The sequence below is a fragment of the Geotrypetes seraphini genome, chromosome 1, assembly GCF_902459505.1.
Source record: "Geotrypetes seraphini chromosome 1, aGeoSer1.1, whole genome shotgun sequence".
NCBI lineage: Eukaryota > Metazoa > Chordata > Amphibia > Gymnophiona > Dermophiidae > Geotrypetes > Geotrypetes seraphini.
In genome coordinates this window covers 458,551,681-458,569,015 of record NC_047084.1, presented here as the reverse complement: position 1 = coordinate 458,569,015, position 17,335 = coordinate 458,551,681, and the positions used below count along the sequence as shown (strand labels likewise).

Here is a 17,335-nt window from a genome sequence, read left to right as displayed (position 1 = left end):
AAGGGACATTGCTAAACTCAGCAGAAAACATACGCGACCCTGCCACTAAAGAAAATATGCCAGCCCCTGCAGTTGAAAAGGAATCCCCAGCCTCCCCGGCAGAATGCAACACCGAATCTGACTGACTGCTGCAGCTGAGGAAAACCTGGTGTGGGTGACATGGGAAGCCCAGGGCTTACCGGCTCCTCCCACCGACGAGCGATGTGCGCATGCAGAACCCGGCACGCTGACACCCGAAGCAGGGTCTACCTCCAGGCAGACGGAACATTTCATGCACCCGCCAGCCTCCTCAACTGATCGACGCCCAAAAAGAGCAAACCTTTTCTGCTTTTTTGAAGCACTCATAATGAAAACACCAAAAACCCACACGCAATAACGCCGTGTAAAACCAACGGCCTCAGGCCTCTTTTTTTCTCCCTCAAAAGCTCCTTTTATTTCTTGTCTTTTATTTCCTCTTTTTTGATTTCTTCTCACAGCCAACTAGCTGTATGAAGCAGACCCCACAGGCACTCTAAACTGTATTCAGTGGTGGCAAGGTGTATAATTGAGGCTCCTCTATATTCAGAAAAAAACCTGGGGAGGTGGGGGGAGGAACTTGACCCTTCTGAGTGTGACATTCCCGAGGTCGGTAGGACCTCCAAGAGGGTTACCCAAGTTCAGTCCAGACAGATAAAGGGACAAGATTCACTAACCAGATCCAACAGGCCTTAAAAAACCTCAGCATAGACTGCACAAACAGACCATTCCACCTGCTGGAGACTGAGAAAAAAGACTGATTGTAAGAGGGACTGCACAGCCCACTTGTACTGAAGCCAAAAGCCAGTGTCTCAGTCTCCACCTGCTGGCAGAAGAGTGTAAACCCATCCGTTTATGTGCCAGTCTGGAGGGATGATAAAGAACTGCAAGTTACCACTAGATTCCATAAAGGGAGTGAAATCAGCTGTGCTTTTACCTTGTCTGGTGGCAGGGGCACAACCCTATCTGGACTGGTCTCACATGGACAATAAGAGACAACAGGAGTCACTGCACATGTCCCCCCTCCTGTCCACATCCTGTTCTAATTTTGTCAACAGTTGTAGGTGGAACCCAATTGAAAATGAGGTGTCAAATTTGACTAGGAAGTCAGCAAAGGGAGATAACAATTTAAAAAACAAACAAACCCGGTGCCTTTTGTCTGCAGAAAGTTAGTGAATCTTCAGATCATATCTGTCTATAGAGGACCAGCAGTAAAAGACAAACACTCTCCCCAAGGAGACTAAAATAAAAAGACAGCAAAGAAAATATTTGTGGGTGCATGATTTTTTTTTTCTTCAAAAAATGCATTTAATTGTTTCAAAATAGCACAAAAAACCCTGACAGACAGCACTATATCATTAAATCACCTGGAATACTCCTCTACAATAGAAGTAATAGGTCTTCTTCTCAAAGGAAAACAAATCACCTTCTTTCCCCCCCACCCCTTCCAAAAGCTAAAAACAATAGGTGAGGGGTTTGGAAAGCTGGTCTTGAAATAGAACACAGAGCATAATGGACTATATTACAGATCTGGGAAGTGGCTGCATGCACACAGTTTGTGACAGCTGCTCCCTTCCCAAGTGGCTAGCCAGAAACTGGGCAAGTGGGCCTACCACAAAAGTTGTGATCCTTTGACATTGTAATTTTTTGGGCATCACCCCTTTCTAAAGGGTCACACACCATCGTTTTCTCCTCTTTTTTTTTTTTTCTAGTATCTAAGTTTCTTTACAAAAAAAAGCAAAAGCTTTGCATGTTAATTTCTGCTAGCCTCTATCATCCCATCTCCTCCCATGCATCTACGATTCACAGAATCGGTAGCCTGGCTGCTGGATTCAGTTTCTCTTTCCCTTTTGGCAGAGAAAGGCCACCCCGTTGGGTATCTACCTAGGATGCGCTGAGAAACAGCGAAATCCCTTTTTTTTTTTTTTTTTTTAAAACATTGCAGACATCCATCTTTGTGCAAACAACGGCCTAAGACCCTGGGCTAGCAAGCACTGAGGTACTTAAAGACTCCCATTCTGGCTATCTGTGGTCTAATACAGACATCTAACCTGCCTGTAGAACCCACAGCATTAATCCCAAAAGAGGACAAGTGGACCTCATACACAAGCACAAGAAGCTTAAATATCAGGACAGATGAACCAAACTAATGCTTCAAAACCAAATGGGATGGGATTTTTTTTGTTTCTTTTAATTTTATTACAAAAAATAGTTTTCCACATGCCTTGAGCTAGTGTACTTTTTTTTGGCTTGAGAAAGGTTCCCACAGCTATTTTGATTTTTAAAAAGGCTTATACAAAAAAAAAAATATCCTACATGGATGATTCACTTGAAACTATGTATACATGTGTGTGTGTGGTTATAGCTCTTTCTCTCTCTCTCTCTCTCTATATATATATATATATATATTTATATATATGTACAGAAAGGGTTATGTTGTTGCCACTGACTTAGGGGAAGAGTACCCCTCCCCCCAGTGTGAGATCACATAGAACAGATTTTAGATGACATGTAACACTGAAGAGTCTTTTCCCATCATGCATGGGGCCTGCAAGGAGCATATTCTCAGGCCTCAGCCACACCACACAAATGGAGAAAAGGCATCCCACACAAAAGGCAATGAATTTTCTTTTAAGTACTAAAATCAAAATTCTTTGTCACAGGCTTAGGAAAGGAAAAGGTACCATCTGTAGTCTTACAACAGTGCAGTACCTGCTATTACAGGAAGGGGATAGCTTCAAAATGTTATGCTAGCACCTGGAACTGGCGCTATGAGCCCCTTCCACTATCACCACTCTGTTCACTCTTAGAACTAAATGATCCAGTGAACCTTTGCTGATCATTACCATGATAGAAAAAAGCCTTCTCAAACTATTAAAAAAAATATATATATAAAATTAAAAAGCCACACAACCAAAGTTGTAAATACAAAAAACATACTTCATTCAAATGAACAAAAAAAAAAAAAAAAAAAAAGCAGAACTGGGATTTATAAAAAATGGTTAGAGAGTTTTCTTTCCCTACCCATCCACTCATACTTATTTTCCATTCATACTTTCTAGTGCTTTTCCCACTGCTGCCAGATCACACCATCCACCCACACAGGAAAGTACACATTTAGCCAGTTTGCACATGAAATAATCTTTTTACGACTACTTGCTTCATGTGTTTCTTTTTAAACTTTCTTGCCTTGATCAACATGGATGCCAACACTCAGGCCACCAGTGGCATCTTCCATGACTTGCAAACTTAGTCCACGAAGAAATAACTTTCTACATTTTTCTTCTCTTGAGAGGAAGGATCCCAAAATAACCATGCAGTCACAAAATAATAAAAATACAGACTGTGTTTTGTAACATTATATATATATATATATGGGGGCTATAAAGTTTTGTTTTAAAAAGAACACATTTACAAATCTATGGGGACAGATGAAATCTGGTCTCTGCACAAAAGGCTGGATACTGGAGGGGAGAAAGGGAACCACAGGAGGAGGATGGGAAAGGGAATATACTGCATATCCTCCCTTCCCAATCAATCTCCAAGTGCTTTCAGAATCTTGAACCATAAGGAAAAAAAAAAGTTTTCCTTTATAAATTGCAAAAGAAAAAAAATCCAGAAAGCTTTGTCCCACACATATGAATGCTTGGGCTTGACATGTTGCTGTAAGCACACAGACAGGCCACCATTGGTGCAAGGGTCTCTTTATACAGGCTAGAAAAGTTCCAGGCTGCCTCTCCCATGTCCCTGAAACTGGCACATTGTTTTTATTATTTTAAAAAATGTTTGTGCACCTTTGTCTTGATAAACAAATCCAGACCTCTTATCCCATCTTTCCCTTCCTAGACATGTACTTTCAACTTTCTTCACACAGGTAAAGGTGTGCTTCTGTTTTAAGTGTTTTGTTTGTTTTGGGCTTTTTTCTCCCAAACAAAAACACAAACAGCAGGTAACCGAGGGCCTCAGAGCTGACGGCCAGTTCTTGATTTTGCTCCCAGTAGACAGGGAAGTGGAGAGCTGGTGTCCCATCCTGACATGTGAACTTTGGGCAAGAGAGGGTACACACACAAGTTACATCTTCAGCAAGTACAAAAGATGGAAGCTTTCATCTCATTTCTTTTCTCGCTTTCTGTGTGCCAGCGTGAATAAGGGACAGACCCAATAAGTGAAGCTGTTTAATCACTGGTTGTCAGATTTGGACTTCTTTGGAGCAGATTTCCTAACAAGGAAGAGAAGGATAATTAAAAAATATACTTTTAAAGTTATTTAGAACAGTAGTAGATTTTGTGCTATTTTAAGAAAACATTTCTCCAACGATCCAAAATAAACCGATTCACATTAAATCTCTTTTATTCTGATTGCTTATATTGGGCTATGAAGATTTGGCACTGTAGCTCAAATAGCAGGGTATGGCAAACCTGGAGGGTGTGTAGGAAGCAATTTGTTTGTATGTATGTGCAAACAAATAAAATATAGACCTTTTTATATGTAAGAAGGTTTGTGTAGCAAGCAGATGGTAAAAGAAACTGTGAATGAGCAATGAGGGTGAAAAATAAAAAAAAATGCAAGTCCTTGCTGGGCCATTAATGGAATTCAGGTAATAAAAGCTGAATCAAATATAAGATCTTGTAATATAACTAAGATTTACAGAGGCTGAAATCTAAAACTTTGCCTTTCAACCAAAAGACTTCTTGCCCTGTTCTTAGCTCTGGATATGTTAGCTGAGCTTAGGTTTCCTGTCTTTGTTCTCTGTCACTTCCTCTTTTTTAAAGATAAAAGCCTTGCTTATTTGATATTTCCTTCTTATAATAGTTATGTAGGATTGTATTGTGTAAGGTGTGTATGGGGCCCCAGATTGAGTACTTATATGTGTGGGTTTGGAAATGTTATTTGCAGCATTCAAACAGGGATTGTGTTATAAAGATATATGCTTTGTTGTTCCTGCTGTTCTTAGATTTTAGAATGGTATGTGTAAAAACAGTTTTAAAAAAGGCTCTTCTAATCTTTGCTACACAGACATAACCTCTGATTTCCTGTGTTGTAGTATAGCTAGAAAATGCAGGACTAATCCTGAGGTTGAATTTCAGAATATAGATTTGCCTTTCACACTATATTGTGATCTTTTATATTCTATTGGGTTGTTGTATAATCAAATATTTAAATTTTTCAATGAGTTAAGAAACTTATTTAAATCATAAAGTAAACTTAATTGTATCATATAGGGCAAACTGTAAAAAAACCCCAGTTACTTACCATAACTGGTGTTATCCAGGGACAGAACATAAGAACTGCCATCTCTGGATCAGACCTTCGGTCCATCAAGTCCGGCGATCCGCAATCGCGGAGGCCCAGCCAGGTGTACACCTGGCGTAATTTTAGTCAACCCATATCCCTCTATGCCTCTCGTAAGGAGATGTGCATCTAGTTTGCTTTTAAATCCTAGAACGGTGGATTCCACAATAACCTCCTCTGGGAGAGCATTCCAGGTGTCCACCACTCGTTGCGTGAAGCAGAACTTCCTGATATTTGTCCTGGACTTGTCCCTCCTGAGCTTCAGTCCATGTCGTCTTGTCCGTGTCACATTGGACATTGTAAATTTTTTTTCCTGCTCTATTTTGTTGATTCCTTTCAGTATTTTTAAAGTCTCGATCATATCCCCTCGCAGTCTCCTTTTCTCAAAGGAGAACAATCCCAGTCTCTTAAGTCGTTCCTCATATTCTAAGTTCTCCATACCTTTTATTAGCTTCATTGCTCGTCTCTGCACCCTCTCCAGCAGTTTTATATCCTTCTTTAGGTTGGGAGACCAATGTTGGACACAGTATTCCAAGGCAGCAGGCAGATATTCTCATATGTGAGTGATCTCATCCATGTAGCCCCGGTACGGACAGCTTTAAACGTGCATCGCCACTTTAAGAACTTAAGAAAGTTTGCAAACTGCCTGCACCACGCATGCGTGAGTGCCTTCCCATCCGACGCAGGCTTGTGGTGCCTCAGTTCCATAAGCAAGCTAAGAAGCCAACCAGAAGAGGTGGGTGGATTGTGAGAATATCTGCCTGCTGTCCTTGGATAACACTTGTTACAAACTGCTTTATCCTAGGACAAGCAGGCAGCATATTCTCATATGTGGGACTCCCTAGCTTACTAGAATGGGATGGAGGGAGTGTTGGCCATTAAGAAAATAAATTTTGCAATACTGCTTGGCTGAAGTGACCATCCTGTCTGGAATAAGATTCCAGACAGTAGTGAGATGTGAATGTCTGAACTGAGTTGAAAAGCAACTGAAGCTGCCATAGCTTAGACCTTGTGGGCTGTGACTTGACTCTCCAGTTGCAGCCCAGCCTGAGCATAACAAAAGGCGATACAAGCTGCCAAGATGTAGAAATAGCTCTCTTGGATACAGGATGTCCCAACTTGTAGGATCAGAGGAGACGAAAAGTTGAGGAGATGTTCTATGTGGCTGAGTATGCTTAAGTAATAAGCCAAATATCGTTTACAGTCCTAAGTATGAAGAGCTGTTTCTCCAGGATGAAAATGAGGCTTGGGAAAGAACACTGGAAGCACAATGGATTGATTGAAAAGGGATTCAGTGACTTTTGGAAGGCACTTCGGATGAGTGCGAAGCACTACTTTGTTATGGTGGAACACTGTAAAAGGTGGTTCTACCACTGATGCTTGAAGTTCACTTACTCTGCAAGCAGAAGTAAGGGAGATGAGAAAGATCACTTTCCAAGTGAGATATTTAAGATGAGCCGAAGACATTGGTTCAAAAGGTGGCTTTCATTAGTCTAGAGAGAACAACATTGAGATCCCAAACTACTGGAGGTGGTTTATGCGGTGGGTAGACATTAAAAATCCTTTCATGAATCTGGACACAAGAGGAGGAGCAGTGAGAGGTTCAACTGCACTGTGAAAAGCATTGATAGCATCACCCAAATCCCTTTGGAACAGCGCATTGAACTGTTCCCAGAAGGAAAGCACTGGTACCTCTGGCTTATCTGCTGGTATCATTGGTGTCGTGACTTGCCTCGAAGAAGGTGACCTCGATGAGAATGCACACCTTGAGGTTGAGGCAAGCTGGAAAGTGATCATCGCTGCTTGGTCGGCATCAAGAGACTTGATGCAAGAGTGACCTGCAACGCTGGTTGGGAAGCTGGCGGCTTCTGAGCTGGCTAACCAGATGGAGCGATGTCTCCTGACACTGATGTTGATGTCTTCAATGACGAAGGTTGCAAGGCACTTTTTTTAAAAAAGCCCTTTAATTGCTTGGAATGGACAGAAAGACTGCGTCGGCCAAATCAAACTCAATGGCTGAGGAAAAAATGAAGGCCTCGGTGGATGAAGCCTCCCCAGGGAAAAAATGGCCCCCCTTTTTTTTTTTTTTTTTAAGAAAAAGGAGTAAACTTAAAAATAAGTTTAAGTGAAGAAAAAAATGCATGAGTGGGAAGGCAAAATGACAAAAAAACTGAACAAAGTTCAGAGACATGAATTCTTAGCCTGCACCGCGCATGTGCGAGTGTCTTCCCACCCAGTGCACAGGGTGTGTCTCCTCAGTTCAGATAGCTAGCAGAGAAGCCAACCAGGGGAGGTGGGTGGGTTGTGAGAATAGCTGCCTGCTGTCCCTGGGTAACACCTGTTACGGTAAATAACTGTGCTTTATCCCAGGACAAGCAGGCAGGTATTCTCTCATATGGGTGACCTCCAAGCTAACCAGAATGGGATGGTGGGAGTGTTGGCAACTTAGGAGAATAAATTTTGTAATACTGTTTGGCCAAACTGTCCATCCCATCTGGAGAAAGTATCCACACAATAGTGAGAAGTGAAGGTATGAACCGAGGACCAAGTAGCAGCCTTGCAAATCTCCTCAATCGGTGTCAACCTGAGGAAAGCAACAGAAGCTGCCATTGCTCTGACTTTATGGGCTGTGACTTTACTGTGAAGAGGTAATCCAGCATGGGCATAGCAGAAAGAGATACAAGCCGCCATCCAATTAGAGATGGTGCATTTAGAAATTGGATGTCCCAACTTATTTGGATCGAAAGAGACAAAAAGTTGAGGAGCAGTTCTGTGTGGTTTGGTGCGTTCCAAGTAGAAGGCCAAAGCACTTACAGTCCAGAGTATGAAGAGCAGATTCTCCAGGGTGAGAATGAGGCTTTGGGAAAAACACTGGAAGTACGATAGATTGGTTGAGATGAAATTCTGAGACCACTTTAGGGAGGAATTTCGGATGAGTACGAAGAACCACCTTGTCATGATGGAACACAGTGAATGGTGGATCAGTAACCAAAACTTGCAGCTCACTGATTTGTCGAGCAGAAGTGAGGGCAATGAGAAACACCACTTTCCAAGTGAGATACTTCAAATGAGCCTTATCAATTAGTTCAAATGGAGGCTTCATGAGTTGAGAAAGGACAACATTGAGGTCCCAAACCACAGGAGGTTTGACATTGAAAAGTCCTTTCATGAATCTGGAAACCACCGGATGAGCAGAGAGGGGTTTCCCTTCAATAGGCTGATGAAAAACTGCAATTACACTGAGATGGACTCGAATGGATGTAGACTTGAGTCCAGAGTTGGAGAGGTGCAAAAGATAATCCAAAACAGATGATAAGGAGGTATGTTGAGGCTCCTTATGATGAGAGAAACACCATGTAGAAAATCTAGTCCAGTTTTGGTGATAGCATTGTCTAGTTGTAAGCTTTCTAGAAGCTTCTAAAACATCTCTGACAGATTGAGAAAACTGAAGAGGAGTTATGTTGAAAGGTACCAGGCTGTCAGGTGTAGAGACTGCAGGTTGGGATGAAGCAGAGATCCTTGACTCTGTGTAAGCAGAGAAGGAAAAACTGGTAGAAGATATGGCTCCCTGCTGCTGAGTTGAAGTAGAAGGGAGTACCACGGTTGTCTCGGCCACCGATGAGCAATTAGAATCATGGTGGCATGATCATTCTTCAATTTTTTTCAAAGTTGATTTCGAATCCCAAACTTTGTAGAAACCAGGTAGTCCGTTGGGTCGCTACAATAACCCCTTGAGAGGTGGAATCTTTGATGAGCCAGTCGTCGAGGTAGGGAAATACCTGAAGACCATGATTCCGTAGAGCTGCCGCTACCACAACCAGGCACTTGGTGAACACTCTGGGAGACGAGGCCAAGCCGAATGGTAGTACTCTGTATTGAAAATGCAGATTCCCCATCCGAAATCTGAGGTATGGACGGGAGGTCGGATGAATGGGGATATGAGTATAGGCCTCCTTGAGATCCAGAGAGCATAACCAATTGTTATGAAGGGGATAGAGAGATGCCAGGGACAACATTCAAAACTTTTCTTTGACCAAAAATTTTTTGAGAGCCCTGAGATCCAAAATGGGTCGCAGATCGCCTGTCTTCTTCGGAACAAGGAAGTAACGGGAGTAAAACCCCCTGCTCTGCTGTTCCAAGGGAACTGGTTCGATGGCATGGAGATGAAGCAGAGCTTGAGCTTCCTGAAGAAGAAGGGCGGTCTGGGATGGACTGGAAGGATACTCTCTTGGAGGAAGCTCTGGTGGAATCTGATTGAAATGAAGTGAGTATCTTTCTCTGATGATGGAAAGGACCCAGAGGTCAGATGTTATGACCGACCATCTGTCGTAAAACAGATGGAGACGACCTCCTATAGGTGGAAAAGGAGTCAGAGACAGAACGATGGATGTTATGCTCTGGTGTAAACAGTCAAAAAGGCTGAGAAGCCTTGGGTTGGAGCAGAAGGTTGCTTCTGAGGTGGCTGTTTCTTCAAAGGAGGGCGAGTGTATGGCGCCGGCTTTGGAGGAAAACGCCTCTGGTAGATAACAGGAGGATGTGAAGGCCTAGAAGGGGTTAGCTTAGGCTTTGGTCTGACTATGGAGGCAAAAATTTAGCATGGTCAGACAACTTTTTGGTGGCTGCCTCGATGGACTCATCGAAAAGGTCATTGCCTTCACAAGGGATGTTCACCAGGCGGTCCTGGAGATTAGAGTCCATGTCTATGGTGCGAAGCCAGGCTAGACGACGCATGGCCACAGAGCAAGCTGCTGCTCAGGCAGAGAACTCAAAGGCATCATAAGATGATTGCAGAAGATGGAGACGTAACTGAGAGAAAGAAGCAATGACTTCTTGAAATTCAAAATGCATGCTATCATCCAAGTAACTCAAAAATTTTGGCAGAAGAGACAAAAGAAATTCAAAATAAGTGATAAAATAAAAATTATAATTGAGGACCCTCGAAGACATCATAGCATTTTGGTAAATGTGACGTCCAAATTTATCCATGGTCTTTCCCTCCCGGCCAGGAGGAACTGTGGCATACACTCTGGAAGGATGGGATCTCTTTAAAGAAGATTCCACGAGCAAGGATTGATGTGACAATTGGGAAATGTCAAAACCTTTATGATGCACCGTTTTATATCTAGCATCCAACTTTCCTGGAACTGCTGGAATGGAAAAGGGAGTCTCCATGCATCTAGTAAAAGTCTGATTGAGAAGCTTGTGTAGTGGCAGCTTGAGAGACTCAGCTGGAGGTTGAGAAAGGTGCATGACCTCGATGTATTCCTTAGAGTACATAGAGCCAGTGTCCAGTGGAACGCTCAAGTCCACAGCCATCTGCCTCAAAAAAGAGGAAAAAGATAACTGGTCTGCAGTTGCACGGCCTTGAGAAGGACTCGAGGACGTCGAGGCAGCTGGAATCAAAGAAGAAGAAGCCTCGGCAGGAAACCATGGTACAAAGGAATCTGGAGACTTAGACGAGGCACTGGACATCGGGATATCCTCGAGAGCCAGCATCAGATACTTGGAACGAGGAGTTGGAGGTCTTGTCGAGGCCAGAGAGGACCGAGGCTTTGAGGTATGATGTCTCGAAGAATGCCTTGAAGTAGGTCTCGAGTGATGTCGAGAACTGTCTCTCGAACTGGATCTCGAAGATCGAGCAGAGGTTGCCTCGGAAGCAGTAGATCGAAGATCTATAGGCGTGGAGGAGCCCTGAAGCAACTTCGAAGACTGGACTCCCTTGGTAGAATGGGAGGTATCATGTCGATGCACTCACACAGACTCTACTCTATGCATTTCGTGCTTGGAAGCCCGACCAGACACTCGCAGAGACTCCGTTCCCTGCATCGAGTGTGGAGGAGCAGACCGGGGCACAGGCGGCTCGACCTCGCGGGAGACTTCTGCATGCCCAGGCTGAAGCAGAGTGAGCAGTGTGGGTCCCATGGTAGTGAAGACCTTAATAATCTACTCCTCCAAAGAGATCTGGGACGTAGCCAGCAAGGAGGGTGCCGCGTCTGAAACCGGCCCACCTGCCTTGGCTGAAGGGTCCTGCACAGTGGTGTGGGAGTGTTTCGACTTGGGAGGCTTCGACACCTTAATCACCACTGGCGGAACCGAGTGCTGAGCTATCTGACCTGAGGAGACAGGAGAAGATATGGCAGCCGAAGACATCGAAGCAAAAGCTGCTCCAAAAGACGAAGGTCTGATGAGGCTCGAGGTGGAAGTAGTAGAAGGAGAGGCGTCGACGGGGGTCAATGCCGAAGACACCTTCGATGCAGAAAGATTAGTAGACTCCATCTCGAAGAGTCTATCCACCAGGAAGCAACGACGCTTAAAAACATGAGGCTTAAGTGTTTGGCAAGGTAGGCACGAGGTAGGATGATGTTTCGGCCCAAGGCACTTGAGGCAGCGTCCGTGAGGGATATTGTGCGCTTGCACTTGCTACACTGTTTGAAACCGGTAACAGGCCGGGACATAAACAAAAATACAGCCGACACAAACTTGAAGCCCGCAGGCCGTGGCCGAGCAGCCTGTACCGGACGGAAGTAAAATTTTTTTTTTTTTTAAAAGAAAGAAAAAGACAAACACAACGATTTGTGAGAAAATAAAACACAAACCGTGGTGAGAGAAGGCACAAACGACGAAGTTACCGGAGACTTCTCGGCTCCGCGGAAAACTAAGAACTGAGGAGACGCACCCTGTGCACTGGGCGGAAAGACACTTGCGCATGCGCGGTGCAGGCGACTCGAAACTTCTAGTTTCTTCAAGCAAGTCTGCTTGTGAGGCGTCCGCATCGGGGCTCTGTCGGATGATGTCACCCATATGTGAGAACACCTGCCTGCTTGTCCTGGGATAAAAACATGCTATGTGGAAAATTCCTCCCTTTTTTAGCCCTGGTTAACAAGTTCTCTCTCCTACCAACCAGAACACAGAGAAAAAATAAGTTTTTGTCCTTACAGTTCAGGTGAGGACACAGGACGTTTGCTGGCAGGCTTGGCTGCTGCTCCATCTTTGCTGGATTCTGAAAGTTAAACAAACACAGTTTAATTGATGTGTAAAATAATCCCTAAAACAAATGGGGTTTTGAAAAAAAAAAAAAATTCAACAAGCATGCCACATAAGCTACTAACCTTGTAGCCACCGGACTTGGGTGGCTGGACCATAACCCTTCTCATTGCGAGCAGCTATGCGGAAGATGATGGCAGGTTTGGTAGTGTAGTCGATGTGAGCATTGGAAAGGCTAGAGGATTGCACCAGGCAGGAAGGGTTGGGCCCACAATAGACTCGCATAAAGGCCAGTTGAGCTGGAGTAGAGGCCCGCTGCTCGCCACCTGCCTGGCTACTCTGGATGGCTAGGTATACTGAGTATTCGATAATTTTGCCAGAAGTGACGGAGGGAGGTTCCCATGTAAGGTGAGCACCATCAGGGCTCTGCAATGCAAAAGACAGATGCAACAAGTCAAAACCAAAAAGAGATTAGGTTCTTACCTTGAAAATATATTTTCCAGTAGACAGGGATGGTATGCTGGAACCATAAGGTTGTCCATACCTGCTTGCAAACATTCTGTAGAAGTCAATCACAGCTTTTCAGCTACTCCTTCTCCCTAGTCTCCACCATCTCCTTCAAGTTTCAAGTTTATTTAAAATTTATTATACCACCTAATCAGACTTCTAGGTGATGTACATCGATAAAAAGGTAATTATATAAGGTACATTAAAAAATAACATCTGAATTAGTAAATATAAACATCACTGGGAAAAGTTAGTATGACAAACAAGTGGACGGGACAGACTATAACAAAAGGAAATAGGGATAGAACTATAAAATTAAAAGGAACATGGAAGGGACAAACAGAAGGTGGGGGAAAGAATGTATTTGGGAAATGTTAAATTTTCCTTATAAGGACAATTATAATTCAAATTTCTTATGACAATTTTCGAACTGTTATCACATTGTATATACATACAGGAATGTCTCAGAAGTAGTGGGATTGAAGATGACTTTTGATGTCCGTTCAGCAAAATAGGAGGTGAACCAATCCATGACCTGACCTGAAATTCCAACATCATGGAGATGTTGCAGAAGGAGCTAATGGTTGATGGTAACGAATGCAGAAGATAAGTCAAGTGAAATAAGGAGAATCGATTTGTGATTGTCAAGGTGGTAGAGGATGTTAGTAGTCAGTCCTACCAAGGAGAGTTCAATTGAATGATGTTGATGGAAGCCTATCTGTTTGGGATGTAATGCTTTGGCTTTTTTGATGAAGTCTGAGATTTGGTGGAAGACCACTTTCTCTGTAAGTTTTGCAAGAAATATAATATTTGCAATTGGCCGATAATTTGATATTTCTAGGGTACTAATTTTGAGGTCTTTAATCTTAGGGTAGATAATGGATTCCTTCCAGATTTTAGGTAGTGTTCCGGTGGCTGGACTAGTTTTGACAAAATCTAGAATGTGTGGACCAAAGATGGGGAAAAAACATTTTAAAATAAAAGGTGGGATAATTTCTGAGCTTGTCCCTTTTATGTGTTCAGGCACCTTTGAATGTCTGAAAGGGTTGGTAAGGTAAAATGAGAACATTTGGAGAAAAGTAAGTTTGGTGAATCATTCACTCCTCTTCAACATATTCATTGGGGATCTGACTCAAGGGCTTCAAGGTAAGGTAACCTTATTCGCTGATGATGCCAAACTATGCAATATAGTAAACGGCTACAATCTACAGGATACTATGGAGCATGACCTGCGTACTTTAGAAAGTTGGTCCTCGATCTGGCAGCTGGGCTTTAACGCCAAGAAATGTAAGGTCATGCATCTCGGTAACGGAAATCCATGCAGAACTTACACCCTGAAAGGAGAAACTTTAACCAGGACTACGGCAGAACGAGACTTAGGAGTAATCATCAGTGCTGACATGAAAGCTGCCACTCAAGTGGAGAAGGCTTCATCAAAAGCACGGCAGATGATAGGTTGTATCAAGAGAAGCTTCGTCAACAGGAAGCCTGAAGTCATGATGCCATTGTACGACCTCATCTGGAATACTGTGTGCAATTCTGGAGGCCACATTACCGTAAAGATGTGCTCAGAATTGAATCGGTTCATCGGATGGCCACCAGGATGGTCTCGGGGCTAAAGGGTCTCTCGTACGAAGATAGACGGAGCAAATTGCAGCTCTACACTCTCGAAGAGCGTAGGGAGAGGGGAGACATGATTGAGACATTTAAGTACATCACGGGACGGGTCGAGATGGAAGAAGATATCTTTCTTCTCAAAGGACCCTCGACCACAAGAGGACATCCACTCAAACTCAGGGGAGGGAAGTTTTGTGGAGACGCCAGGAAGTACTTCTTCACGGAGAGAGTGATTGAGAATTGGAACAAGCTTCCAGTGCAGGTGATCGAAGCACGCAGCATCCCAGACTTAAAGAATAAATGGGATACCTATGTGGGATCCCTAAGAGGGTCATGCCAAGGGATAGGGTCACTAGGGTATAGACTTGAAAGAGCGGGTCAGTAGAGTGGCAGTATAATTACAATTATACTTAAGGGGGTCAGTAGACTTAAAGGGGTGGGTCAATAGTGTGGGCAGACTTGATGGACTGTAGCCCTTATCTGCCGTCATCTTTCTATGTTTCATGTATGCTAGATCATTTGTGTAGGTTGGCGAATAATTAAGACATTAGTAAGTTTTCTGGGGGAGGGTGTCCCTGATTTTCTGTACCTTGTCGATAAAATATGTGGGAAGATCCTGGGCTATAGGGGAATCGTCCAGGTGTATGTGTCTCGTTTTGATGTAAGGGATTTAACAATAGCATACAGCGCTGCAGTGTTTTTGCCCTTGAAATACGTTTCGAGTAGTACTCCATTTTTGCTTTGTTAATTTTTAATTTATAGTATTTAGCATGTTCCTTATATTTGTTTAGATTGATCAGGAATGCAGTAAGGTGGATTACAGCTAAGCCTCCTTTTTTTCCTTTGCAGCAATTGTAATGGTAAGTGAAGCCTGGGGGCTGGAATATTTGAGATATATCTCTTTTCCTTCCACTAGCCATGTTTCTCGGATACACAAAAGATCAAATTTATTCTGTAAAATGATATCATGTAAGAGATGATGTTTAGATTTTAGTGATCTGGAGTTAATTAGTCCGATGTTTAGGAATTTAATTTGCAAGGATCTACAATTGTCTAGAAGTAGGGGCTGTATTAAGTTGGTAGGCTGTGAGACTTGAGAAAATATAGGTTTATGAGCAGCAGCTAGGCGGTGACCCCAGAATACTGGAATCTGAGAATTGTTCGTTATCATTTTGGTAGTAAAAAAAGAAAAAAGTAGAAGGATGGGGATGAACAGACTGATGAAAAATTGCATTGAGTTTAAGAATGAAAGATTATGAAGAGCGAGGGTGCACCTAAATTGTGCACAAAGGAGCACACTAAGGAGCATTAGCTGCTCCTTAAGCGCATGTCTCAGCGGCGTGCGTTGCTAAGGAGCAGAATTTAAAAAGCATGGATCAGACCTGAAAATGTGATTCAAAGGAAGGAGATAAGATCTGAAAGTTGAAAAGTTAGACAAAAACAATACAGCATAGTTGGAGACAAGGTAAATTACAAACAATGCGAAGTGACTTTTGAGTGTGCTGGTGCAGTGCTGGAATAATCTTCAGCTCATACCAAAGTTGGCGACAGCCCTAGAGAAGATAGGAGGAGGGGTATGGGGAACTCCCCAAAACTAGTTGTCTGATCTGCTAAGATGAATTTAAAACAATCACTGAATGAACAGTAATGTAGTTAAAACATTAGCAAGCTTCTGAGAGGAACAATAAATGTAAGAAAAATGCAAGTTGAACAAGAACATAACAGCCTGAACATTTATTGAGCTCAACCATTTCTCCCTTTTAAATTATATACACAGGCTTCATAATCCCATAGTCTGACTGACAGGAAAAATCTTAGCTGTGTAGCTGACCATTAAGCTTGAGTCCGAAAGAAGGTTCATAAGGTAATTGCTGGGCAGGGGATTCAGCATACCTAAGCAGTCCCAAAGGTCTAGGGAGGGATAGATGAGCCTGTATGCAGTACTGAGGACTGAAAAGTGTCATCCTCCTATGTTGCTATGGTCACCCTGTAGAACTTGGAGAAAGTACGAGGGGCAGACCAGGTCGCTGACCTACATATCTACTGAGACATCACTCTGGCTTCTACCCAAGAGGAGGCCACTCCTCTTGTCGAATGCACTTTCAACGAGATAGGTGGTATTTGCCGTAACTGATGTATGCAGAAGAAATAGTTCTATGAATCCCTCTGAAGAGAGTAGCTTTGAAATAGGGTTTGCTTAGTCTCGCCTGATTGGTTAGCATGAATAGATGATCTGAAAGATGAAACTTATTCATGAGGAATGGTCTCAGGACTCAAGAGTCTCTCATACGAAGAAAGACTGGGCAAACTACAGCTATACACTCTTGAGGAGCGTAGAGAAAGGGGAGACATGATTGAGACATTTAAGTACATCACAGGTCGTGTCGAGGCGAAAAGCGATATATTCTTCCCCAGGGGACCCTCGGTCACAAGGGGGCACCCGCTCAAACTCAGAGGAGGGAAATTCAATGGTGACACCAGGAAGTATTTCTTCACAGAAAGGGTTGTAGATCACTGGAACAAACTTCCGGTGCAGGTGGTCAAGGCCACCAGCGTGCTCGACTTTAAGAATAAATGGGACATCCACGTGGGATCCCTATGGGGGTCGAGCTAAGGATCTGGGTCATTAGCACTCAGACTTGATGGGGTGGGTCAGAAGAGTGGGCAGACTTGATGGGCTGTAGCCCTTTTCTGCCGTCATCTTTCTATGTTTCTATGGCTCATATCGCTGAGTCTCTCTAAGACTATATTAAGGTTCCAGGATGGGAAACGGTTCTTGAATTGGAAGCAGGTCTCAGGGCACCCTTCAGAAATCTATGTCCAGGTGGGCTGCTAGTGAAGCCCTCCTCTTCAGGCCCCAGAAACAGGAGAGTCAAGCTACTTGAACTCTAAGGAAGCCACTGCCATTCCCTTGTCAAGT

At 43.4% G+C, this 17,335-nt stretch overlaps 1 protein-coding gene across 5 annotated transcripts in view; it reads right to left on the bottom strand.

The window, feature by feature from the left end:
* Window positions 1-1,298: 1,298 nt before the first annotated feature.
* The window catches only part of HCFC1 (host cell factor C1), a 432,893-nt gene continuing 416,856 nt past the window's right edge, over window positions 1,299-17,335 (bottom strand). For 4 of the 5 annotated variants that reach the window (XM_033922407.1, XM_033922394.1, XM_033922424.1 and 1 more), the window contains 3 exons: window positions 12,417-12,717; window positions 12,244-12,307; window positions 1,299-4,234 (listed from right to left, as the gene is read on the bottom strand). In XM_033922407.1, the coding sequence (XP_033778298.1) occupies window positions 4,195-4,234; window positions 12,244-12,307; window positions 12,417-12,717 (405 nt within the window). In that variant the 3' untranslated portion in view covers window positions 1,299-4,194. Of the gene's footprint in view, window positions 4,235-12,239; window positions 12,308-12,416; window positions 12,718-17,335 lie in introns of those variants that run through there. The other variant, XM_033922416.1, reaches the window with a different exon arrangement.